Source organism: Miniopterus natalensis, chromosome 9 (assembly GCF_054644295.1).
Source record: "Miniopterus natalensis isolate mMinNat1 chromosome 9, mMinNat1.hap1, whole genome shotgun sequence".
Taxonomy (NCBI): Eukaryota; Metazoa; Chordata; class Mammalia; order Chiroptera; family Miniopteridae; genus Miniopterus; species Miniopterus natalensis.
In genome coordinates, this window is record NC_142089.1 from 58,161,486 (window position 1) to 58,189,086 (window position 27,601).

Below are 27,601 nucleotides of genomic sequence, written 5' to 3' on the forward strand. Positions count from 1 at the left end.
CCCAGCAGTCTAAAGGATTTTCTTGTCTGTTAGTTGGTTTTTCTTTTTATAGTTTTATAGTGTCTGCCTAACTGGCTACTCTACGCCCCCATTCTTCTACATACTTTATATGCAGCTAGCTAAAAATGAAACCCATGATTATATTTCTTTTCTGTTCCATTTTTAATGTCTTTTCATTCCTAGGACAATTTTAATACAAATCTTACATATAGATGTTCAAGGTTTGTTTAAGGAATTACCTTTCATTGCTTTTCTATGATCAAACTTGTCTAAGATTATCTGAAAACTTCCTGTTTTCGGGCTTTTCTGATTTTGTTCCTGTTCTTTTCTTTACTTGGAATGCTCTCCTTCCCTATCTCTACTTGTCAAAATTCATTGTTTGTTTTTTTCTCCAAGTCTAATAATATGAAATAGATAAAGCAGAATTTTAACATTTGTCAAATCTGGATGATGGGTATTTGTTTTGGCATTATCTGTATTATTCTGATGCTTAAATACATAATATCAACACTGCCTGTGCTCAAATAATTATTGAACTATGTTGTGAATCCTGTAACTTTTTCTTTATTTAGAGAAAAATGGACAACCAAGAGTATAAGGATGCATATGAATTTGCTGCAGATGTTAGATTAATGTTCATGAATTGTTACAGATACAATCCTCCAGATCATGAAGTAGTGACAATGGCAAGAATGCTCCAGGTGAGTTCCATGTGCTTTGAGAGTGAATTTCCTGTGAACATAGTTTAAAATTTTAGAACCATAACACAAGAGATAAAGGATAACACCCATCCCCCAAGTAATAAAGTACAATTTATAAATTATACTCTTAAAATTGACGGGATTATTTGTTTTGGGGGGGTATAGCATCATTCAGTAGCAAATCTTTTAACAAAGCTGCCCTGCATATAGAGGATATTGGGGAAAATGTTAGTGAAGAGGGGACATTAGACATCTGAGATAGGATTGACTGGAGCCCAGGTCCCACTGAAGGGAAGGCTTAAGTACTTTTGTGGCTGAGCCACTGGGAGGTAGAATGATAACAGCAACCACAGGGCAGGAGATCCTTGAAAGAAGGTAGAAGGTCCTCTATATAACTTGAAAGGTCTGTCTTACCTGGAAAAGGGTAAGAGAAAAGTTGCTGTGGTTGTCATAGCATGGGAAGCATAAGTCTTAAATTTCTTCTTGTAATTTTTATCTAGTTTTTTAGAGATATAATTGGCATATAACATTGTATGAGTTTAACTTGCACAACATAATGATTTGATAAAAGTATATATTACAAAATGACGGCCACAAGGAAAAACAGAATTGTCATCAAAATGACACTAAAGTGTACCTTTTGTTAAAAAGTGATAGTGCTTCATTAAATAAAAAATGCAGAAAACTTTAACAGCCTAATTCTCCATTATAGGATGTTTTTGAAGTGCATTTTGCAAAGATCCCAGATGAACCTGTTGAGAACATGCCTATATGTAACATCAAAACAGATACCACAAAAACTCTTGGTAGAGAAAGCAGTACTGAAGCTTCCTCTGAAGATAACTCTTCTGGTGATTCTGAAGATGACCAAGTCCAGCGCCTTGCAAAGCTTCAGGAACAGGTAGCTGAGTGTATTGATACAAGTTTTTACTACTGTGAGCTGTTGCTACTGATCCATTAGAAAATCCTTTTTGTAGATTAAAAGCTGTTATATTTAAATCACTTAGCAACTGTAGCTTCATTTACCTCTTGGCACATTTGTTATGTTTAATATTCTTACTAAAATATATCTTAAAATTCTGTTATTTGTATTCTTAAACATAATGAGTTGATTTGCTTTGAAATGATTTATATGACATAATCTGGAGATATTTTATGGATGAGATCTGTAACATTTGCTACCTTTTATGATGAAATGTTAACCTGCTCTAAGCTGAAGCCTGAAAAAATCAATGATTAAAAACTTAGGACTATCTGGAAATGTTAATTATTCTTGGTTTGGTTTTAGATGAATATTTAAGTATGGGTTGAGCACGATTGTGTTTGTAATTTAATATATACCCTTAAAAATACTGAATTCATGAAATGAAATCAGAACCAGAGGAAAATATAATATGAAATGATTTTAAAATGTAATATGAAGGATACTCTTGATTTTTGAGTGCTTCGTTTTTTCCTAGTTTCTTTAATTATTTAGAACCCTGATGTTTAACAAATTTTTCCTTTATCAGCTTAAAGCTGTTCATCAACAACTACAGGTTCTGTCTCAAGTACCTTTCCATAAGCTAAAGAAAAGAAACGAGAAGTCTAAGAGAGAAAAGAAAAAAGAAAAGGTTAATAACAGAGATGAAAATCCAAGAAAAAAGTTTAAGCAAATGAAATTAAAGGAAAAATCCAAGAGCAAGTAAGTATCTTTTATGATGCCTTATTAAAAGAATATTATCTAAAATAAATTTGACTAAATTTAATTTTTGTTTCAGCCAGCCAAAGAAGAGGAAACAACCAGTGTTGGCTCTGAAACCTGAGGATGAAGATAATGCTAAACCTATGAGCTATGATGAGAAAAGGCGATTAAGTTTGGATATAAACAAACTCCCTGGAGATAAACTTGGAAAAGTTGTTCATATAATACAATCAAGAGAGCCTTCACTGAGAAATTCCAACCCTGATGAGATAGAGATAGACTTTGAAACACTGAAAACAACAACGCTGAGAGAGCTGGAAAAATATGTTTCTGCATGTCTAAGAAAAAGACCAGTAAAACCTCGTGGTACATATTTCTGTGTATTAGTAGATATCAGTCTGATACTTGCTGGTTTTGATTTTGCTCACTCTTTTTATTTGTTTTGGTCCTAAATCACACAGGTAAGAAAATGAAGTCCAAAGAAGAGCTTCATTTACAGAAAAAACAGGAGTTGGAAAAGCGATTACTGGATGTCAATAATCAGTTAAATTCCAGAAAATGTCAAACAAAATGTAGGTGGCCATTTTCAAATGTTCCTGTGACTATAGGGATATCCTATACGTACACTTTGTATAGATACACTTTGAATAATCATAAGGGAAATGTTTATTAATATACATTTCATTTTCAAAATTGAGCTATCCGCTGTTAAAGTATGTATACATATTTGGGGGACACCTGTATTTAAATCGACTGGCATTTTAATGTGTTTCCCTGTTTTGTAGCTGAGACAACACCATTATCCCAAGCTGTTGTTGGAATTGGTTCCCGACTGAGTGAAAGCAGCAGCAGCTCATCGGAGTCTGAAAGTAGTAGCAGTGATTCAAGTTCTTCAGACAGCAGTGATTGCGAATCAGGTGAGCTGTCCCCTTAAGCACACCTCTGTTTGTGGGAATACTTTTTTCTTGTAATATTGAGACATATTTTGAAGAAATGTTTGTTACCTAGAGTGTATGGCTTGGATGCCACTTATTATTTAATTTCATGTCGATGATCTTACTATTTTCCTTAAGAGATTCTGTATAAAATGAAACTTTATATTATATGTATGCGGCTTATAGTCTTGTAATGTTGAAAATAATTTTACTAAAGGTGGGATAGTCTCTTAGCATATACCAGATCAGATCTAATGCCAGAAAAAATCAATTAACAAAATGGTTATCTTTTTAAAAGATAAAAGATTGTTTGAGGACATTTCACTTTACTCTTCATGATCTATCAGATCACTGTAACGTTGCAAAGCATGTCCTGTTGTGACAATGTGACAATATATTCTGACTCAAATAATCATTTTGAATTAAGAATTCAATCAGCCTAGAAACTGTGTAAAGCAGATTTTTCACTTTTTTCTCACCATACAATATTATCTTCCATTTATAGAAAATTGTTCTTTAAATTCAGGCTCTCAGTTATGCTAAAGTACCATATTACCTTGTATAGTTTATTGTTAACTGTATCAAACTTAACTCATTCATGTTTTCTTCATGCTCTTTCATTGATGGTTATGTAGCTCACAAGTAACCTCTGCCCCAAGGACCAGACTTGGCAGTGGCATTCCATCACTGCTCACCAAAAGGCAAATTCAGAATATAGAACACTTTTGTGCCTAAAATTTTGCTTTATTTCTAAATGAGATGTTTGTGTGTCATGGAATTCAATTCTCTCTTAAAAAACAAACAAACAAAAAACCAAACAAACATCCCACACAGAATATTGTCACATCAGATATTCCTACCATTTGTAAGAATATCCTTCTTATTTTAGTCTGCTAATAAGGGTCTGCTGCCTTGCACTACGTTCTGTTTTCACTTTTGGTTCTGTTTAGTTTGCATTTATGTGGCACTGATTGCTGCATTTGGTTTTTAGGTTTCTTAAGTACAATAGTGGTAAACTTTTGTTTTGTTTTTTTTGAGGCTTGTAAAGAGCCTTTATCTAGCACAAAGTATATACTGTCACAATCTTCTCTGTTACCTTTTACTAAAGTAATTTAATGTTTTTTACCACTCTACCAAAAAGTTACATTTCTTTTTCTCTCCCCAAATCAAAGTGGTTCAATGGAAGGTAAAAGCGGGCAGAGCTGGGAGGGGTGGGCCTTTCTCAGGAGATCACATCCTACAGAAAGTGGTAAACATTTTTGTTAGAACAAACAGAACTTTTAATTTTGTTGGAATTTGTCATACTTGAAAAAATTTTAATTTAGGGCTCTAATTATACATTATTTCTTTATATTTGACTTTTAAGCATAAAGCAATGCTGGAAAAACTCAAGTTGCATTTAGTATTTTAAATTGTAATTAGCATTTGTAATTTCATTTATTAATAAAGCTTTTGTGGCCTAATAAGTTAGAGCACTTTGTCTTTTATTTGTAGGATAGAACTCATATTGAAACTGTTAGCTTGAATTATCTAATTCAATATTGACTTCTTTTTAAAAATTTATTGATTGATTGATTGATTTGGGGGGGGGGCAGAAACACCGATCTTATGTGCCACGTACCTATGCATTCATTGGTTGATTCTTGTATGTGTCCTGACCAGGGATCAAACCTACAACCTTCTCATATTGGTACAATGCTCTAACCAACTGAGCTACCTGGCCAGGGTTATATTTCTTCTGATCAGTAAATGCCTTGAGTAATTGAGAAAAAGTCCTCTATATAGAGCACTTCAACAAAGTACCTTAATTTTTATTTGAATCATCATTTTCTGATAGAATCTTCCAAAATATTGCAATAAGGAAAGAAAATATTTATCATTCACTTATTTAAAAATCAAATTAGCAATTGTGGCTAGTGTGGCTCAGTTGTTTGGAGCATTTTCCTGCACACTGAGAGAGGTGGCAGGTTAAATTCCCAGTCAGGGCACATACCCAGGCCATGGGTTTGATCCCCGGTCGGATACAAATGGGCAACTGATCAATGTTTCTCTCTCCTTCTCCCTTCTCTCTAAAAATATATAAAATAAATTTTTAAAAGTCAAACTAGCAAAGCTTTATGTCATCCCACATTATGATAGTATATAGGTTTGTGATACAAAGTTCAGTTTGTCTTTTAACATGATAATATGAGTTATAATTTACCTTTGAAATTTTATTATCTTATGAACATTCAAAATATTTACTTCATTGGAAAACAATTATGTTTTTACTTAATAAATTATTAAATAAAAGCAGTAAGACCTTCTGGCCTAAATATGAACTTCAGTTGTACCCATTAAAATATTATAAGACGGTTAATTTCTAGTATGTAAGCTAAGAACATTTTTTACTTTTACTGAGAACAACAAAAATCTATAAATAGGGGATTGTAAATTATGAAAAGTAATGTTCAGGCATCAATAATATCTATTGTAAAAATAAGTAAATCACCTACCATTCTTAATTATGCTCATGACATTTTCAAGGAACAAGCAACAAATCCCAAGTCTGAGTTTACAAGTGGGGGGAAATGGGGCTTTTTACTGAGAAAATACAGTTTTTGAAAGTGAGATATGTTAGCAAAAACTTTGTTGGGTAAGTAAAAGTTAATTGAATACAAATAAGATTTTGTTGTTCCCCTTTGCCCCCAAATTATAAAAGAAAGTTTATTTAGAAAGTTACAGAGGTAGTAGAAGTGAACCAGCTGGGCTGCGCAGGCTCAGTGAACAAGTTACAGAAGCATAAGAAGGGCCCTTGGAGCGTAAGAGAGGGAAAGGCAAAGGTAATGAACACGCTGGGGGAAAGGCTTGGGTGTGCTTCCTAGTGCCAAGATTTTGTAGCTTTAAATTTATTATAATTTGCCTGAAACTTAGTTGGAATATCTTGATTCCTAGAACCCTAGTTAAGAAGGCCTTTGGTTATTCAAGATGGGAAATATGAATATAATTACATTCAAAATTTTATTAGAGGAAACTTTTTAAAGCTTTTGTGAAAAGTTATTTTCTGATAGAAAGATACTGATCTTTAGTACTTTTTTAATCTGTTTTTTAATACCTGTCCTGGATTTTTATAGCAACTTGATTTTATGCAGTTTTCTTAATCAAGTCACAATTTCTTAAAATTTTATTCACCAGGGACATGTCACTAAATTAAATTTTTAAAATTCCTCAATGTTATTGACTCTCCAGGTTCTAATAGTTATTCTGTATTTTGAGTTGGCCTCTTATTGCAATATCATTGTTTGGGTATGCGAAATGTTTTAAGGGTAACATCTGTGAAAAACATCTAAGTTTTGTAAATAGTGTTAGAGATGTTTATTCCACATTACTTAAATAATTATCTTCAATGTATTCTCAGACATTAACTTACATACTTTTGAAAAATATCGACTTAATCCTGCTTTGTTAAATAGGATAAATTAATGGCAGAGCAGTGATTTACAAGGAAAGTTTTATTTTAAAAAATTCTTTATCATTTCAAGCAAGATACTAAGTTCTAAGATAGAGTTGTAATGAAATCCCAAATCATTAAAAAATATAAATAAGAAAGCTGTGGGCTAGAAGCAGTGCTTAAATTGCAAACTTCTGATCTTAAATTATACTTTTGACTGACATCAGCATATGCAAATTTTCATGTGCAGATATCTGAGGACAATTTTTTAACATTGTTATATAAAACCTTTCTAAACTTTTTTTCCACAAGCATCAAAATCTCATTAAATGTCAGATCAAAGATGTAAATGAGGCTTGACAATAAAATGAATTCCAGGTGCATATATCCTGTGTAAGCTAGGTTGTACTAGGATGCTCACATAAGCTATTGAGAGTTTTGTAATGCTTAACAACCTTGGCTATCGTGAGTGATATAAAAGGGAGGGATAAAGTTACTAGATCTAATCTGGTGACCGATAATATTACTAAGAAACAATCAAATGAAGCAGCTCATTTCCCTTTCATAAAACGGAAACGGGCAAACATTCCAGTAATAGTGCTTTTGATTGACACCTCATTGGAAATAACTTCAGGAAATGTCTAAACATAAGCTCAGTACTTGATTAGTGTGGAATAGAATAATTTTCAGGAATGTTTATAATTCCAATTGCTAAACAGTTATACACCAAAAAAACCTGAAAGTTTACAGCATCAGTTCTTTACCTGGTCAAGACAAAGTGAATATGTCACCTCACCTTCTGGACTTTTTGCTTATATAGGTAGTGTTCAGAGAATTTAAGTTCTTTAACAATTGTTTCTTTTTAAAGTGACTTTATTGCTTACATATAAGAGAGTAAAATAACAGATAAAATAAAATTTCTCTTTAGTACTACAACCCAGGTCCTCTGTAGAGGTGGCAAGGATGTGGTGTGTTTTTAAAAATATATCTTTATTGATTTCAGAGAGAGGAAGGGAGAGAGAGAAACATCAATGATGAGAGAGTCATTGACCGGCTGCCGCCTGCACGCCCCCTAACTGGGGATCAAGCCAGCAACCAGGGCATGTCCCCAACCGGGAACCAAACCTTGGTCTCCTGGATCCTAGGTCCATGCTCAGCTGCTGAGCCATGCCCGGCTAGGCTTTTTTTTTTTTTTTTTTTCCATACAAGGGGAAAATGGCCAACATTCAAGTGTAGATTTTGTTTTACCATTTTAGGAGGAGAATGGTTTAGTAAATGTAGAAAGTACAAAATGAGAGCTTTGGAGTAATCTTTGCCATTTAAGCTAGAAAGTTTAAGAGAAATGAGTTCATTTTAGAGTTCATCACTTAAATTTTTAAAACTTATATTATGTTCTCATCAAAGTATTTTCAAAGTACCAAAAGGATAAATTCAAGAATTCATACTTGATAAAAAATGAAGTCCATACTTGAGCTTTGAGTTTTATAAACAGTGATGAATTTTGTCTTGTGCATTTAAAATTATTCTGTTCAAACTGGACCTGCTAGAATAAACAGGCTGAGTAGAATAGTATTTCTCATCCTTGGTAGCACATTAGAAGAAACACCTGTCTGTAGAACTTTGAAAAGTGTCCAAATCCTAATTGAATGGAGAATGAGGCCAGGTATATACAGTGTTAAAAGTATCCCAGGTGACTAATGTGCTGCCATGTTTGTAAATATCAATCTAGGGTTGTGTTTTGTTTCTACTTTTTAATTCTAGTTTAAATGACCTTGGTAAAAGAAATGGGCAGTTTATAATCAGTTTGTTCTTCTATATCAGGGGTGGGGAACCTTTTTCCTGCCAAGGACCCTTTGGATATTTATAACATCATTTTTGGGCCATACAAAATTGTCAACTTAAAAATTAGCCTGCTATATTTAGTCAGACATTTAATTAACTCACCCCTAATGTGATGGCTGGAACTGCTCTTCTTTGGTGAGTCCTTGGCAGGGCCAGATGAAATGATTTTGGTCCAAGGGCTGGAGCTTTCCCCACCCAAAGTAAGTACCAAACAATTCAATGAAAATTGCCAAAGCATTCTTTAAAGGAAGCATATGTTTTCAGTTCAGAAACAAATTCTTTGATTTTTATCAATAGACCATGGTTTAGGTGATAAGCTTGGGTAAATCACTTATCATCTCTGGACATGCCTTCTTTCCTATAAGATAGTAAAAGCAGGTAGTTATATCCCTGTCATATATGACATAAGTGTGATTTGTTTTCCTAACAAACCTTCAGTCATGTTTTCTGTATATGACATTATGTTCTGGTTTTGCATTATGAAATTATATTTGTAATCAACTTATTACAAATTATATTTATAATCAACTTTTAAGTAGGTATTGGCTTGCTGATAATATTTCTTAACTCTGGAGCATTTATCTCAGTGCTTTATAGGTGATGGGGATTAAACAAACCCTTTAATCAAATATCAGATTCCAGCTCTTTTTTTCTATGATTAATTTGGGGGGGGGGCACTTACTTTAACATGAAAACTTTCCAATCAAACTTTTATGTTGTTTTTGGGGAGCTGTGAAAACAGAACACATTACATAATGTGTATATTAGGAATGTGTCTAGTAGTTTACATATATTATTTAATCTTCAAGGTAGGTATGCATATTATCACAGTTGTCTTGAGAAATTAGTTGACAGTGTACCTAATGTCCATATATCATTGTTTCATTCATGTTCCCACGACTTTTTAGGGCTTTTTTGCTAATTAAAATATGATCTTAAGCTTGAGAGTGAAAATGTGTATGTTTGTCTTTTAATTGAAAAGGCCAGGAACTCACAACTAAACAGAAATGTGCAGTTTTACTTTACTGTGTTCCTGGAAAGTCAACAATGTGAGTAGAATGAGAAGCAAAATGCTGAGTTTTAGGCTATTATTCGTCTATCTATAGTCTGTAAGGCTTATAAGACATACCATATTAGATGGCTTTGGATTTGTTTGTGTGTGTGTGTGTGTTGTAAAAGTAAGTTTTTTGAAGGTCAGGATAGTGAGGCAAAACAAAGGTCCTTGGATACAGGACCAGGGGGTAAGCCCAGGATGAGCTGCCACTGCCCACTGCACCCCTGGTTGCTTGCATAGAGATAGCAAAAATACACGCCTGAGAAAGGGGCACAGGTGTGCTCAAAGAAGAGTGCACTTGGCTTTGATTTTTTTTTTAATTGAAATTCTTCGATGCCTCTTGCTAGTGTCTTCAGATTTTGAGGTGCTAATTTTTATTATAATTCAGAGCTTTAGTTTTATATGTCAGAAAACAAAGATAATGCCCTTGAATTTTTAGCAAAATAATGATGTGGTATACTTACAAGTTTATATCATAGAATAATGTAGTTTAGGTACATACTTGAACAATTAAGACAGATGTATAGATGTGCATATATTATGATTATCTTAATGAAGTCTGTTTTTTGTTCAAAATGAAACCATAATTTCTTCCCTAAATGTATAAGCTACCAGGACCTAAATCCTCAATCTTTGCAGTCTGTCTCCTTCCTTTCTCCTTCCACCTAACCCCCAACACTTAAATGATACTTACTGGAGTGACATTGATATGGTTCACACCATTTTAAATACTTGAATTCGTTAAATTAAAGCATGTTATTCACCAGCTCATAGGTTTCAAAGGTCTGGGACATAGACCTCATGAACAGCCTGAGGCTGGCAGCCCCAACTCAAACACACAAAGTACTTCAGAGGTATAATCAGCACCACTTACCAGGTGAGGTCCCAGAAGACAGGTACAAACTGAGCGGGGGGAACCAGGCCGGAGGCCCCTGCCTGCGTCACTCTCCTTCAGGCCTCTCCTGTGCCTGGGGACACATGGAATAAAAGAACCTTCCCAATTGGACTGCAAGGAAATCAGAAGTCTAATGTTAAGGGAATATAGGAATACCTTTCCTCGTGGGAAGGGAAAGATCTTGTGCGCGCATACACACAGACACACACACAATATCTCTTCAGCAGTAAGTCACCTATAATCATTTTGATTTGCTTGAGGGCAGCACAATTGGCCTTTGATAGGACATGTAAAAAAAATAAAGGCATTTCTTTTTCCTTTGGGGATTTTGCGCACTTGCCTTAGAGTATTCTCAGAGTTCACACTTCAAGGGCCCACCACACTCTATCCATAAAAGCTTGGATTTCAATATATTAGCATCTGATGCTGGCCTCAGGTTTCAACACTGACACAGCCACTAATGTCAGTGATTCCAGGTCAGTCTGTATGATTATGCTTTTGGAGAACAAAAGAGAATGTCCTCATCACTCAAAGAGAAGGCCATGGAGCTTTTCAGACATAAAGACATTGAACTTCCCTGGGAGTACTCCTTTTGTGCACGGAATTTTTAAAAGTAGACTACCAACCATTACAGGTGTTACTCATTTACAAAACAACTTTCTAACAAGCTGTGAGTACATTCTCTTCCCCCAAGAGAGTTTTATTAGCTAATATATCTTTTTCTATAAGCAGTTGCTTATTTTTAAGTTCATATTTCTTTATACTTTTACCTTATTTTGTACTTAATTGCAGTTCACTCAATAAACTTTATTTCGGTAACAAACAAAAAAAGAAAAGCACGTTATTGAGTGGCATTTAGCAATTTTAACAATGTCCGGCATCAAACATTTTAGGAAAGGAAAGAACAGTAACATATCCAATGGAAACTGATGGCATTTCAGGAGGCAGAAGGTAATTATTAAAATTAAAATGTTTTAAGTTTGAATAAGATTTGGTGTTGACCAGCCTTGGTGTCCTGGAGCCTGAAGCAAATAATGATGAGGTTGCTCATGAAGGCTGACCTGGAGAGGTGGGTCAAGGCCTTCACTACCAGTTTGGTGCTTTACCACACTGACCTAGGCTTGGGATGGGGGAGGATAGCACCAGAGTCAATTTTAGGATAAAGAGGAACCTATGAGCACCGTGTCAGAATTCTTTTTATACCTACTCTACTGCCAGTGTCAACGGTATTTGTAAAGGTAAATGAGTTACTATAAAACCCCTTTGTTGCCAAATAGTTGAGGCTGCCAAATAGCTTAGATGTAACTACAGCATTAATTAGATGGGATCTTTATTATGATGCTTAGCAAGCAAAGCAGACTTTACCATGAAATCAAATAGCTTCATTTTTAAATAAAGACTATCCTCTCAGATAAATAACATACCCTTCTCTTATAGTAAATTCTTATTTTAATTAAACCCTTTATGGCTACTTGGTAAATGATGATTTCAGTATAATTGGCACTCTCTGTTTAATTAAACCTTCTCTCTTTTGTGACTTCTTCCTTTTTAAACTATCACTAATTCCAGCTCTTAACTGTTAAGTAACACTGATCTTTTTTTCCTAAATATGTATTCCATTATGTGGGAAAGAAAATGTCCCTCTTAAAAGCAAGTATCCCTTTAGAAATTTTGAGCAAAACCTTGGAAAGTGTAAGAGCCTCTTGACTTAAGAGGTTCGTGTTAAAGGCATCTTCTTGAGATCATTTTATTTCTAACATGAAAATATTTGTAACTTGATGTAATTTTAAGCTGGCAAACATTGAAATATTTATTTATATACATTTGCAGAAATGTTACCTAAATTTACTGAAGTGAAACAGAATGATTCTCCTTCTATAGAGGAAGTAAAGGTAAGTTAATTCTCCATTTTTACCTTAGAATTTAAAAATTATGTATGTTATAACTCACTAGTATAGTAGTAGCTTTCTTTACAATTGTGTAAGTCAGGCAGATAAGTAGGGAATTTTCAGCTTAGTCTTGAGAGCCCAAGTAGATAGGGCAGGCTTGGTGTTCCTATGTATGCACAGTAGGGTATGCACAGTAAGGTGGAATTTCCAAGAAAAAAAAAAAAAATGTGGGAGGAGAATGGTACTTAGGGTTTGTAAAGATAAAGCTTGCAATTGCCAGCTGTTTTAGCACACCTGTGTTTGACTAGTGGTTGACTGACATGCCTTGAAAAGGACAGAAGTGATTTTATCTTTCACTAATTCAGGTTGTTATCATAAAACTTTTAATCCTTTGTGCCCATCCCAGATATAGAAGTATGGGTATATGCCTTTATTAAGTTATAAACTTAGTTAACAACACCTAACTAGATTAGGAGAATACAACATGAATCATACTGTCTTGAAGGAGCTCAAAGTTGTGAGAAGAGATATAATCAAATGGTTAAGAGATTATATGATTAGTGCTATAGTAATCCATATTCATAATTTATTGAGAATGAAGAAGTAATATATATACTACCTTAAACTGGATTTTAAATTATAGGGAGAGGGAAGAAATGGTTAGTATACTGACATACAGGTAAGGGGTTTATTTTTTTAAAGAGGTAGTAAGTAGCCTGAAAAGAAGCACAAGCACAGGAGGTGTGTTCAGGGAAATAGGCAGCAGAGGGTATTTTTAAGGGATTAGTTGGCCTGGGAGAAATAATAGGGAGAATATTGAACACCTAAGTGAAGTGTTGATATTTAATTTGGTAGGCAGGAATGAGCTCTAAAGGCTTTTGAGTAGGAAGAAGATGCAGATACCAGTCTTGGCATAGGTACTAGTGGAATCAGAAAATTATATAAAGTTATGAACAAACTTGGAACCCTTCTCAATCCATAGCATGTAGAATGCTACCTTTACGATCTGTTTGTGGCCATAATTTTTTCAGTGTCACTCACTGAGGAAAAGAATGTCCACTTATGATAAAAGAGGGAAGATATATAGTGTGCCCCCCCCCAATAAAAATATATACACACTTTGAATAATTAGAACAAATATATAAATACTTGTGTGTTTCAGAAAATTATTTTTTCACTGACTTTAACCTCAGCATTTGACTTTAAACTTTAGGCTTGGGTCTACATTGTTGAGATAAACATTCTTATGGCATTAGTTTATTTCAAGTTATCATAGGTATTCAAACTCTTGCCTTCTCTACTCACTACTCTAAGCCCTTTATTAGACAGAGGAGAGGGGCTGTCGTATTCACCTCTGCTACCTACAACTCAAAACTTAGTAGATAAGGTACCTGGGCTCTTTGGTATCATAACTTAGCTTGCCACTGAATTAGATGTGAGATTTTAGGTAAGGTGCTTTTATTATATCTAAGTCCAATCATAAACTAAACGAGGAAAATAAGTATATAAACTCATAGGATTATTGTGAGAATTAAAGAACTATATAAAGGGCTTAGTGTGTTGCCTTGCACAGTGTAAGCATTAAATAGATGTTAGCTATTCTAATACAGCTTTTACGTAATAGTTAACTGTGTATTGAGTCAGAATTTGTTGTTAGTCTTATGGGTCAACTATCGTGATTTTAAACCCTCCCTCTGTTTAGGTATGTAATTCAGTAAAGAAAGGTGTAAAAGAGGATTTGTCCCTAGATTTGGTATAAAAACTAAGTTTTTATGTTTAGTACATCTGGGAAAGCATTTGAAAATAAGCAGTACTCTTTGATAATACACATGTAAGTCTATGTGTACTAACAACTAAGATTTTAGGCCTGACTAACTCTACTGTAAGCTATCTGATGGTCAAGATATTTAATCTTTCTAAACATTAGTCTTCACAACTGTAAGATAGGATTAATTATACCATATCAGTTTGTGTGACTTAAATAATACCATATTCAAAAACAGTATTAAATTATATTCTTGTGTTTCTGTTCTTATATTTCTTGTGTGCTCAAAACTCTGAAAGGTAATTTTATTAACTTTGTCTTAACAGATACAATCTTCTATGCAAGATACAACCTCTTGTTCTACTGCCCTTGTTAATCAGACTACACATTCAAGTGAAACACCACCAAATCACTACCAGATAGCATTTAATCATCAAGAATTAGAACATACACAGAGTGTGAAAAACATTTCACCTTTACAAATCCTACCTCCCTCAGGTAATAAATTAGCAAGTAAATGACTGCAAATGATAAACTGACTTCCAAATCTGTATATGAAAATGCTAAGGTGACCTAAATTGTTTGTTTCTGGGATACTGAAAATCATGACTAGTAAATTTCAGGTTAGAAATAATCACTAAAACACATGTTTAGAAATTATCTGCTTCTCCCAGCCGGTGTGGCTCAGCAGTTGAGCATCGACCTATGATCCAAAAGATCGTGGTTCAATTCCCTGTCGGAGCTTATGCCCAGTTTGTGGGCTCAATCCCCAGTTGGGGGCGTGCAGGAGGCAGCTGATCATGACACTCTCATCACTGATGTTTCTATGTCTCTCCCTCCCTCTCTTTTCCTCTATCTGAAATCAATAAAGATTTTTTTTTTTTTAAGTATCTGCTTCATACCCAAAGGTACTCCTTACATTTGAATGGAAAATTATAAGTACATTTCACATGCAACTTACTTCCATATACACTGCCATGTGTGCTATATATAAAAACCTGTCACTGCCAGAGCCCATACGCCCAAGTACTAAGCTGACTTGGGAAATGTTGCTCTTAATTTCCATGATGTCCATGCCTACATGGGTTGGAAAGGTAGGATGGAACAAGGAAGGAAAAGATAGAGATTCCATAGAAAGAGAAATAAAATTATATACATTAGAAATAGTTTACAGTTAAGGAAAGTTAGGCTATAAATACTTGCCTAATGATGGTTCTTATTTACCAAAAACATTTTCTGAAGTTGACTAACTTTTTATATTGTTAGGTTCATTAGACTTTATAAATATCTTATTAGGTTGTCAGAAGTGGAGGCATTGCCCGTCTCAGCATGCTTCTCTTTGGGATGTATGGCACAAAGGATATTCTCTGATAGTGATTAGCCCAGCCTAGAGAGTGCCTGAACCTTTGGGCCAAGACTAGAGGCAGGCATGGATATTCCTTACGCAGGTCTCCCCGCTGGCTGGTCTCGGGTTTACCCTTGGCCTTCCAATGGCAGGGCTCTCCTAGCAGAGGTCACGTCTAAGCTGTTTTCTACAGTGGAGACTGGGCGGAACCAGTTTTGACCTTCCTTTATCACTTCCAGCAAAGCCTCCCTACTCTTTTGTGTCTGAGGGTTCTGCTTGTACGGATTTAATTTGAGTTACAGCTCTGCACCATGGGGAAGGGAGTGGCAATCAAGGGAAAATACCTGCCCAGCCGAGCGTGGCTCAGTGGTTGAGCGTTGACCTCTAGGATCCAGGAGATCGGGGTTCGATTCCCGGTCAGGGCACATGTCCAGGTTGTGGGCTCCATCCCCAGTCGGGGCGCCCAGGAGGCAGCCGATCCTCATCATTAGTGTTTCTATCTATCTCCCTCCCTCTCCTTTCCTCTCTCTGAAATCAGTAAAGATATAGTTCTTTAAAAAAGAAAGAAAATATCTAAGGCAACACTGGAGAGCATCCCAGGAAGAGGAATAACAGAAGATTCAGAGTGTAAAATATTTATCCTTTTTGGGGGCCGGGGGGAATGAAAATGCTCTGATGTAGTTGGGACCAAGCAGGAAATCTGAGTGGTATAATCTTAATTAAAGAAATTATGAGGACAAACTAAGGCAGTAAGTATAGACAAGATGTAGGTACTTAGCAAGATATTTTTATGGCAGAATTGATTGAAAATAACAGGTAGTGCTCATTTTGGACATGTGAGATGCTACAGAGTATCTAATTAGAAATATTACAACCAGAAATAGGTGGGAACTATGACAAGAACTGTAATTTAGGAATTAGCAATATTGCAGAAGCTACTTGAAGCCATGAGAAAGTCCTGGAAGAGGGCTTTAGAAGGAAATCCTCACCGAGCGCTGAAGCAGGGTACACAGGAGAGGGTAAAAACTGGCAATGTGAGGTTTTTTTCCTTTGGCAAAAGCTCTTTTAGTGGCCACTGTGACTGAAACCAGATTGCTGTCAATTGAGAAGTGATAGAATCTGGATATAAACCAGCCTTTCAACAAGTTTCTTCAGGAAGTGGATAGGAAGGGAAGATACCTGTGGCTTTAACGATAAGATTTTTTTGTTTTTGTAAGACTGGGAAAGATTGTTTTGTGTTGAGTTTTTAAATCAGAGATAGTTGAACATGTTTGAAGATTGGTCAGAGAGAATCAGAGGAGAGAAAAGTTGCCATTTTCATTATAGTAAGTTCATAAAAGAACCATAGGGAAGGGTCAGCCTTGAAGAAATAAGAATGAAAACAGGAAAAGTGTAGTCAAGGTGGTTTTTAAAGAAAACATCCTACCTATGAAAAGATAGGCTTTACATATCTAATTCTCCAGTTAGAATTAGTTATTGTTACTGTATTACTTCAACTTCTGTTTGGTTGTAACACAATGTGTAAAGGGACCATTTGGATGATTAGTTAGAGTGGCTGGCTATTCTATTGCACTTAGCAATTTTTCAGAAGCAACATGGTTTGCATTTCCCACTGTAGTGGCCCTATGCCCAAGAGAAACTGCAAATGTATATAATCTATAAAATGTATATAGAATTTTAACTTTTCTGGAGTTTAATCTTGATGGAAAGAAATTTTGGGTTAAACCTTCAATTTAAACAAAAGTAAAGAAAATGGCCCTAGCCAGTTTGGCTCAGTGGTTAGAGCATTGGCCCACAGACTGAAGGGTCCCGGGTTTGATTCCAGCCAGGAGCACATACCTTGGTTGCAGGCTTGAAAAATGACAAAATACTGGAGCATGTAAAATATTTTTAAAATGCATTTTCAGTGTTAATCGGTTTTTTCAAAACCTCTGACATTATCTTTACATTAACTGAAAGATATCTAATTTCTTTCCTTAAGATAAGTTCAAGTTTTTAGTAAAAAAAATTACTACCTTATCCTTATAACTTTTCTCCAGCTTATAAAAATCTCAGTTTTATAAAGAATTTTGAAAAAAAACAATATTTAATGCTGTCATCAGTGTGGATTAGCATAGCAAATGAAAAGGTAAATCAAAGAGTTTAACTTCCAGTAGCAGAAATAAACAACTGGGATATATAAAAAATAATGTGTCCTAAAAGAAGCAAAAATAAAATTTAAGGAGGGGGGAAGGCAGAATAACCTGATCTCTTTGGCAGATGTGTGTTTTATAGAATAAACGTTATTTGAGCTGGATACTGGAGAGAAAGTATGTATAACTAGGATTGGAAGGCATTTTGTATGGTGGAAATAACACGAATGAAGGTATTTAGGAAACCAGTAATTCGATGTGATTAAAGGTTTGGTTGGATAAACAGAAATACAAGGAAATAAATCTGGAAATGTATACCAGGTTCCGCCATAAAGAGCCTTGATATCTAGAGACTTTGGACATAATGGTAATGGTAGAATCAGTGGGTAGCCAGTGAAGGTTTTTTGAGCAAAAGGGTGTGCTTCAAGGCAATCTACCAATATTTTAGGTCAGTTGGAGGAATGGGGCATAAACGCTAGAGAAGGAGACGACCAACTGGGCTTGGAAGCCCCTGCTAATACAACAGCCCAGCTGGTCTCTAGTCTCTATACCCCATTCCTCCAAGTGACCTATATAACTACTGAACATCTAGTCTTTTTTTATAATCCTCACCGGAGGATACTTTTTTCATTGATTTTTATACTGGGAGGGAGGTGGAGAGAGAGAGAGACATCAATCGGTTGCCTCCTGCAGGCACCCCCACCGTAATTGGGGATCGAACCTGTAACCAACTGGGAGTGGAACCTGCGACCCCTTGGTCCCAGGCCAAAGCTCTAATCACTGAGCCAAACTGGCCAGGGCTAAACATCTATTCTTAAACATAACATAAGCATATCAAACAACATTTCAAAACTAAATTTCCCCTTTTTAATCCCCACATTTAAATCTTCTAAATTAGAGTTAGCAAACTGAGAGTCATTTAGAATTTACTTAACTTGACATATATACTCTTTCTACTTTTTAAATATCTAGCCCCAAGTAGAGAATGTAAGTTTCTACACTATATAAGTGGCCAGGATTTTGAACTTTGGTCAGTTAACAAAGATAGCAATATAGTTTTCATTTGTTCCCTCTGTTCTTTTGACACTAGTTAGGACCTATAGACAATAACTAGAGAGAATTGAAATGGAAATGACCCAGTTCAGTTTCGTGCATCGGGATTCTCATGGTCAGAAATGACAGACAATTCAGCTCAAACTGGCTAAACAATAAGGAATTTTGTTACCACACGTAATAGTCCACATGTAGGTCAGTTTTCAGGTATGGTTTAACAAAAGTGCAAGTTCTCTTTCTGTTTTTATCTTCACCCATGATAAATGACGTATTTGTATGAAAGCTTAACAATTAGCAGGATTGCATAGTTCTCTTCACCTCCAAGTCAAACCAACCTCTTGGTACTCCCATCCCTCCACTCACTATTTTAGGTGTCTGGTGTCTTATTTCTTCCCTCCTTTGTGTTTCCTTCTCGATGTGGCCTCCAGGATGCATCTTTCCCTGGAAGCCCTACATTGGCTTAGGCCTTGTCTTTCCTAAATGATTCACTGGTGTGGGGGTGGGATGACCACAATTGGTTAATGAAGACCCATCTCTGGAGCTAAGGTCACTACACACCGGAGGACTGCTGTACTTTTGGGACAGATAAAATAGATTTTGATGGGTAAGACACAATGTCAGCTATACTTTATGCTGACCCAAAAAAAGAGTAGCAGAAATAGAGGAGGTAAATTTTAAGTGAAAAGTACTTAATTGACATTATAATGATTTCCAGCAAAGTTGAGAAGCATCAAAAAATTAGTCATTTTGTTTTCATAGTTTCTGACCTAGAGGGGTTGAAAGTCAAATTCTGGACAAGCAAGATGAAACATCTTGATTATACTGTTCTAAAAATGTGTTCATCTAGGTGATTCTGAAAATCACTTGAATGGTCTAACTGTGATGCGTCAGTCTGGTGATGACACAATGGTCTTCGAATCAGAATGTCAAGTTCCTGTGCAGAAGGTAAGACTAATGTTTCTTCTCACAAATATTGAAGGGATTTAAAATGTAATTTAGAAGTAGCACAAAAGGTATTTGAAGCCCTAACGTGAATGAGTTTTTGGATCTCTAAACCTAATTTTTCCCTTTTTATTAAAAATAAAGTTACCTGTGAGCCAGCACCCTTTCCCCACCCTTAATTCTCATGATTGTATTTAATTGTAAATTCTATAATGCTGGTATCTGCCAGGTATCCTGGATTTTCTGTTTGTTTTTTAATCCTCCCCCAAAGGCATGTTTAGAGAGAGGGAGGGAGAGATGTGAGAAAGAAACGACGATTGGTTTGCCCTCTGCACAGTGCCCTGACCTGGGTTCGAACACCAATTTGGAAGACTTGATATGAAAAAATATAGTATCCTTAGTCTTTTTTTTTTTTTTTTAAGAGTTTACTTGTGTGTTTTTGTTTGTTTGTTTTTGAACAGTTTTAGACACACAACAATTTAGAGGAAGGTACATAAATTTCCCTTATAACCCCACCCCAACACATGTATAGCCTCCCCCATTATCAACCTGCCCCACCAGACTGGTACATTTGTTACAACTGAATGAACCTATATTGACACATTATCACTGAAAATTCATAGTTTGCATTAAGGTTCACTTATAGTGGTGTACATTCTGTGGGTATAATGACGCGGCCGTCAGCATAGTGTGCTACAGAATGTTTCACAACCCTAAAAGTCCTCTGTTCTGCCTAGTCATCCCTTCTTTTCCTCCTTCCCGGCTCCTTGGTCTTTGATATAGATTGCATGTTGATAATAATGTTTTGGGTATATTTACTTAAATAAATAAAATATATCATTAAAAATTTACTTTTAAAAAAAACTTTTTAATGTGGTATGGAAGATTTTAAAGTACATATATTTCTAGTGGGCAGCACTAGAGCATGACATCTCATTTAAGAACAGTAGTCACAATCAGTTTAGTCTTCATACCAAAGAAAAGAAAAATAGCACATTATTCATTATTCTGAACAAATAATGTGCCATTCTTATGACATCATCTCACTTATCTCTTATTGATCATTTATATATTTGCTTTATTTTCCCTATATGATCATAAGTATTGTCATTACAGTGACTGGTTTATTTATTTATTTTTTTTTAGGATATAAAAATTAAGAATGCAGACTCTTGGAAAAGTTTGGGCAAACCAGTCAAAACTTCAGGTGTACGGAAATCCTCAGATGAGCTCTTCAACCAATTTAGAAAAGCAGCAATAGAAAAGGAAATAAAAGCTCGAGCACAGGAACTAATACAGAAACATCTGGAACAGAATGCAAAGGAACCAAATGTATTTCAAGAAAATCAGAGGTCTGTCATTTACTGGGTTAAAGGAGGCCCTGGGCAATCTAGACATGTATTTAAAATCAAGTGACTATGATTCAGCTATTCTTAGTTAAACACAGAAAATTAAAAATGCAAAAGAGTACATTTGTATTGATTTTTTTTATTGGTAAGTAGTAATCTGCTTTGAAAAGGATAGAAATAGTCAAGTTATTCATTGAGCTATTAAATATACTAATTTCTAAATGATAAATATATCACAGTTTTCCAGAAATGTCTTAATATTGTTTCCATTCTATGTGTAAGAAGATAGTAGAGTACCTTGGTCACAGTTTTCCAAAACCTTCTCTTAGTTAGACATCAAAAATAAAGCTTAAAAATTATAATATATGAAGGGGGTTATCTAGAACATTGCTTTATATTTGTCATTTAATAGCATATCTTTGTAATAACTTTTAAGGAATTTGAAATGTACTTTGAGCTCTACTGTTTCTTTCAGGGACCCTGGCTTCACTCTAGAATCTTTTTCAAATAAGATACAAAACAAGTGCCTTGGAGAAGAGCAAAAAGAACATCAACTGTCTTTGGAAGCTCAAGAGAAAAGTAAACTCCGGCTTCTCAAAGACCGTAACTTAGCAAGGGAGAGAGAGCAAGAACGGAGGAGAAGAGAAGCAGTAAGTGAATTTTAGTTTACTAAACCTAACTAAGGAAAGATTTAACAAAGCAGTTTCTTCACATATTCAAAGATGTATTTGAGGTATTTTGTCAGTGACAGTGGAGTTACCTCTTTAGTAAGGATCTAGTTCTAAAATCAGGGCCTAAAATAAAGTTTTCATAGTCAAAAGACACCCTGGAGCTGCTACTACACTATGTGGGTTCAAATCCTGCTTCTGCCATTTACTAGACTTTTGGGTTTGGCCTATTTAACCTCTCTGTGCCTCAACTTCCTTATCTAGAAAGTGAGAATAATAATTCCTGTTGCACATAAATAAAGTGATTTATCACTTACTGTTACTGCTCTTGAAGAATTTAAAAACCACCTATGAATTGGGGTTAAAAGATATGCCATCTGTCCCAGGTTCAGTATTTCTTTAGCTGAACACCAGGTGGAGAAGGTGACTTGCAGTATGTCAATTATATTTTAATAAACCGGAAAGAAAAAAATTAGTTGACTTGTGTTTAGGATTTCTGTTAGTGATTTCTAATTGAATTCCATTGTGGTTAGACAACATACAATGCCTGTCTTGAATTTTTTTAAATTTATAGTTCTCTTGCATAGGTTAGATTGGTTCATTCAGAAAATAATTTGATGTGTCTAGCACTATGTTGGTTACAGAAGATACATGAAATAATGTAATCTCAGTTCATGTTCTTATTAATACCCACTCTGTCAACACAGAATTTTCTCTCACTTGGAGAGAAAGAATCAAATTTGTTTTTAGTGTTCTTGTCGGTTTTAATTTTATTTACCACATAAACAATACTTTAACAAAAATTGGATAGTATATATACCAAAATAAAAATTATGTGCAAACTCATTATATACAAACTCATTAAGTTGGATTCATATTGTATGATCTGTTCCAAATGTTGCATAATCATGTTTATATAGATGTAATAAAGGCATACATTTTTTAAAGTAACATTTAATTTTTCTCTTCCTTTTTATAGATGGCGGGAACCATTGATATGACTCTTCAGCGTGACATTATGACAATGTTTGAAAACAACTTTGATTAAAACTCAATTTTTAAATTAACCATCAACTTAAAATGAATGATATAAAAGATTAAGATGCACATGGCAAAATGATTGCTTTCAGACACCAATCTTATGTTGTATTTTGACTGCTCTAAAATGATTAAACAATTTTCACTTACATTTCTTAATAGGTATATGTTCATTATTTTAATGACATAATTACAGGAAATTTTATAATATTGGATCCCTAAAACTTGAATAAATTCCCAGATGTTATTCATTTTATCAATAATTGTCTGCAGTATATTATAGGCCTTGTCTTAGCAATGAAAATCCAAAAGAGTTAGTCCCTGCTTATTTAAAAATGAAGAATATATAAAGATGTATCAAAAACATAGTTCCTGTTGAATTTTTAACTTTTAAAACAAATATTTGTCTTCAAAAATATTTAGAACCTTGAACAAATAATACTTGGTTTCTTTATGTGTCAGATTACATAAGATTTTCTGCTGATTATATATTCAAAATTTATATTGAAATTAGTTTAAAGAAAATATTAGCTATGGTTTGAAATATGTTAAGCTTAAGGCAACATAACTAATAATACATATTAATTATGTATATAAGTCTCTATAGGAACTTATACAGCATTTCTTAACATGTATATGTGATAGCAATGGATGTTTAAATCTTAATTATATTAAGTTCTTTATTTAAATCTGTAAAATATTTTTCTTTCCTCATTCTCAAGTTGCTATTATGTATAAATCATGTATGTCAGCTCCATGTATTTTAAATTTTTGGACTCTTGAAGTGTAACATGATTCAGGCACTACTCTGATACCATCTAAATTAAAAATGTGCATGTATTATATAGAAAAAGTTTTCTTGAGTTCATTTTTTGATAATCTATATTTTTTGGAAACATCTTTAAACAATCATACATTTAGAAAACATGATTAACTAGTGGCTAAAATGACCTTCATGAAACATAGCCAGTATTAAGGTAATAGTCATACCTATTCAACTATTTCTATTTTTAACCAACAAGTATGTGTATACTAACAGTATGCATTGTTATTTTCCTAAAAGATCATATAGATAAGGTATATATCTATATATAATCTGTGTATGTATGTGTATGTAGATATATATAAGATATATCAGAAATACATGGTGGTTACCTCTTGGTGATGGAATTGCAGGTACTTTTTTTTTCCATTTTCTTTAAACTTTTCAGTATTTTATGGTTCTTTTCAGTATTGATTATGTAATACTTTTAAGATTGGGAAATTTTCCTTCCAACCTTGGTGTATCAAGGGACAATGCTCTAGCCAACTGAGCTACCTGGCCTGGGCAAAATTTTCATTTTGAAGAGAATGAGAATAGTAAAGAAGAATTTACTTCTGTAAATGCACATACTCAGTTTGGGAGTATGTGCATTTACATACTTAGTTTGCTCAGTGATTAGAGCATCAGCTTGCGGACTGAAGGGTCTTGGGTTTGAATCTGCCCAAGGGGCACAAACCTCAGTTGCAGGCGGGATCCCCAGCCCTGGTTGGGGTGGGTGCAGGAGGCAACCAATCAAAGTGTGTGTCTCCCATCAATGTGTCTCCCATTCTCTGAAAAATATCCCCCCGTTGAGAATTAAAAACATTAAAAAAAAAAGTTTAGCTTTATTAACATATCCTTTATATTAAAGGATAATGTCTCTCTCTTATTTATTGATTTGAGGGAGAGAAAGGAAAAGAGAAATGTCAATTTGTTCTTCCACTTATGCACTCATTTATTGATTCTTGTATGTGCCCTGGGGGACTGAACCCACAACCCTGGCGTGCTGGGATGAAGCTCTAACCAACTGAGCTACCTGGCCAGTGCGATGATGGGTTTCTTGAGGTTTCACGTATAAACACTTGGAGCAACCCTTAGAGAGTGATAATGGGTATCACTGTTTAGTTTAACAAACTTAAATTTTAACCTTTGCTCAATCTGTAAGGAGTCTGGCACATTGTAGATGCTAACAAACTTTTGGTACATGGTTGAAGTCTGTTTAGCAAAGAAAATAGCAGTTTATAACTTATGCATTATTTTTCAGTAAAAGATTGTTTGGCTTAACTTTTTGTTTGTTTGACATCGATGTGAGAGACATACAAATGACCGGGAATTGAACCCATGACCCTTCAGTGTACTGGCTGATGCTCTAACCACTGAAAACACTGGCCAGGGCATTAACTTCTAACATGGAGTTTACTTTTGTTAACTTCATGCACAAAATACTGCATATAACTTATTAACCCTCAACTAAAACTTGGTTTCATGAGAACCCCTTTCTGTCCTCATCTCTCCAAATTCTTTTTCAGTGTGTTTTCTGGAATTGGTGATCAGTCATCAACGTTCCCTACATAATAAACCTTTTTGCTTGTTTCTTTTCTCTTTTTGTTCTTTAGTTGTTCTGGAAGTGTGGTCCCTGGGCTATCTGCCTCTGCATCACGTGGGAATGTTTTAGAAATGCAAATTCTCAGACTTCAGACCTACTAAATCAGAAACTCGGTATGAGGTCCAGCAGTCTACATAGTGGAATGAGCCCTTCAAGTTTGAGAGTCACTGCTCTAACTGAACCAGGGCGCTCTCCTGCAGACTCTCACTTAGTGCCTGTTTTTTTAGTAATGTTCTTACCTTTGGAGTGCCACTTGCAGACCATTCTCCCTCCCTAAACACCCCAGTTTTGTTTTTCGTGATCATAAGATTATAATACCACTCAATCATTTGCCATCCCTAGCTCATTCCTTGTTCCCCAGAGATTTTAGTCTGTTTCATTGTCACACTCTATACACTTCTGAAACTCTTGACCTTTCTGCTAATGATCTTAACATCTAATCAACTGTAGCTACTCCTTAGTAATTACCAATAGCTAATGACTAAGTCAGGGGTTTGATCCCTTACTTAGTCTCAGTTTCAAGCACCACAGTCTCACTGCTATCTCCTTTTTTTTTTTTTAGCTTACTCCCTTGACTCCAGCAGTCATTAGGCCTCAGGAGGACTACAGCCCATTAATCCTATGCCTTCTCACAGTAGCTCTCCCCTTCAGGCCCTCACTTCTCTCCTTTGCACTATTACTTATAATCATTCCCTTGCATGTATCTCCACTGTGCTCACACCTCTAGCCAACACTACCTTTCCCATTATCAATCTATAATCTAAAAATTTTCTTTATAGGAATTTGAAAATTAAGCTATACCTCACCCTCAAAATGCGATTCAGTGGTTTTTAATATAGTCAACGGTGGGGATTTTTGTTTCTTTTCATCTTCACATATTCTGGATATTAACGTTTTGTGTTATCAATATTGCCTCTAATTGTCACTTGTTAATTTGTACATAATTGTGTAGAAATCAACAGCTGAGACCTGGCCAGTTTGGCTCAGTGGTTAGAATGTCAGCCCTTGGACTGAGGGGTCGGTCGGGTGTTTGTTTCCTGGTCAAGGGCACTGTACCTTGGTTGCAGTTTCGATTCCCAGCCCTGGTCTGGGTGAGTGTGGGAGGCGACCAATCAATGTGTGTGTCTCACATTGATGTTTCTCTCCCTCTCCCCCTCTTTCCTTTCACTCTCTAAAATCAATGGAAAAAATATCCTCAGGTGAGGACTTAAAAAATGAAGTCAACAGTTGAGGTCAATTTGCCTTTTTTTTTTTTATTCCTCACCTGAGGATATGTTTTTATTGATCTAGAGAGAGAGGAAGAAAGAGAGAAGCATGGATTGGTTGCCTCCTATATGTGCCCCAACTGGGGATTGAATCTGCAACCTTTTGGTGTATGGGGTGACACTCCAACCGACTGAGCCACGAGGCAAGTCATATGGCTAACAAATATAAGATGATGAACTCCACCACTTGTAGTCTGGGAAATGCCAATTAAGGAAACCAATTATTTTTCCATTCAGAGTCAAAGAATATGAGGGCAACAACTAATGCTGGTGAGGATAATGGGAAAGTGATACTTTCAAACTCAGAGGAATATGACCTGGTCTATTGTTTTTTTGGAACAGTTATCTGGCACCATTTATTATAATTAAAACTACATACTCCCACCCTGGCAGGATAGCTACTCAGCAAGTTAGAAATACAGGAAAATTACTTCAATTTGACAAGGAACGTCTACAAAAATCTACACCTAATGTTTTATTTAATGGTGAAAGATTCGATGCTTTCCCCCTACATTTGGAAGCAAGGCAAGGATGTCCATTCTTGCCACTCTTATTCCACATAGTACTAGAAATTCTAGCCAATGTCATAAAGCAAGAAAAACAAGCCATAGAGACTGGAAACTATTTTTGGTTTTGGTGGGTTTTGTTGTTTATTTCATTAGCTATAATTTCCCAAAATAAGATTAAGTAATGGAAGCAATATCTGTCATTCTTATTTCCAATTCCAAAGTAAATGGCTAAAGGATTTCACCACAGGCTATATGGTATTTTGTGTAATTAATGTTTAAGCAGTTTCTGAGTTAATTTAGCTTTAAGGAATAGCTGTTCAATTTCTCACCAAAATTAAGAACTTGCTTTATGAAAAGATAAGGTACAGATTAGGAGAAAATATTTATAAACTGTATATCTGACAAAAAATAGCAAGAAACTCAACAGTATTTCCAAAGGTTATGTACTATATGATTTCATTTATGTAACATGTTTGAAATGACAAAAATTGGAAACGAAGAACAGATTAGTGGTTGCCAGGAGTTAGGGACAGGTGTGGGTGTGGTTATAAAGGAGCAACATGAGGCATCCTTGGGATTATAGAAATGTTCTGTATTCTTGACTTTGTTGGTAGATAGATACACAAAGCTACATATATGACAAAATTGTAAAATGTAAAGTACACTGAATAAAGTGTACACAGGTTCTCTATTATGA

The 27,601-nt window shown here is 35.0% G+C and overlaps 1 protein-coding gene across 1 annotated transcript in view; it reads left to right on the forward strand.

The window, feature by feature from the left end:
- BRDT (bromodomain testis associated) overlaps positions 1–22,732 on the forward strand; it is a 35,705-nt gene extending 12,973 nt beyond the window's left edge. The window contains exons 6-17 of the mRNA XM_016197222.2: positions 573–701; positions 1,414–1,602; positions 2,213–2,385; positions 2,462–2,751; positions 2,847–2,957; positions 3,171–3,302; positions 12,372–12,433; positions 14,522–14,693; positions 19,573–19,670; positions 20,814–21,019; positions 21,492–21,666; positions 22,664–22,732. Coding sequence (XP_016052708.2) covers positions 573–701; positions 1,414–1,602; positions 2,213–2,385; positions 2,462–2,751; positions 2,847–2,957; positions 3,171–3,302; positions 12,372–12,433; positions 14,522–14,693; positions 19,573–19,670; positions 20,814–21,019; positions 21,492–21,666; positions 22,664–22,732 — 1,806 coding nt within the window. The remainder of the gene's footprint in view (positions 1–572; positions 702–1,413; positions 1,603–2,212; positions 2,386–2,461; positions 2,752–2,846; positions 2,958–3,170; positions 3,303–12,371; positions 12,434–14,521; positions 14,694–19,572; positions 19,671–20,813; positions 21,020–21,491; positions 21,667–22,663) is intronic.
- The last annotated feature ends 4,869 nt before the right edge of the window (positions 22,733–27,601 follow it).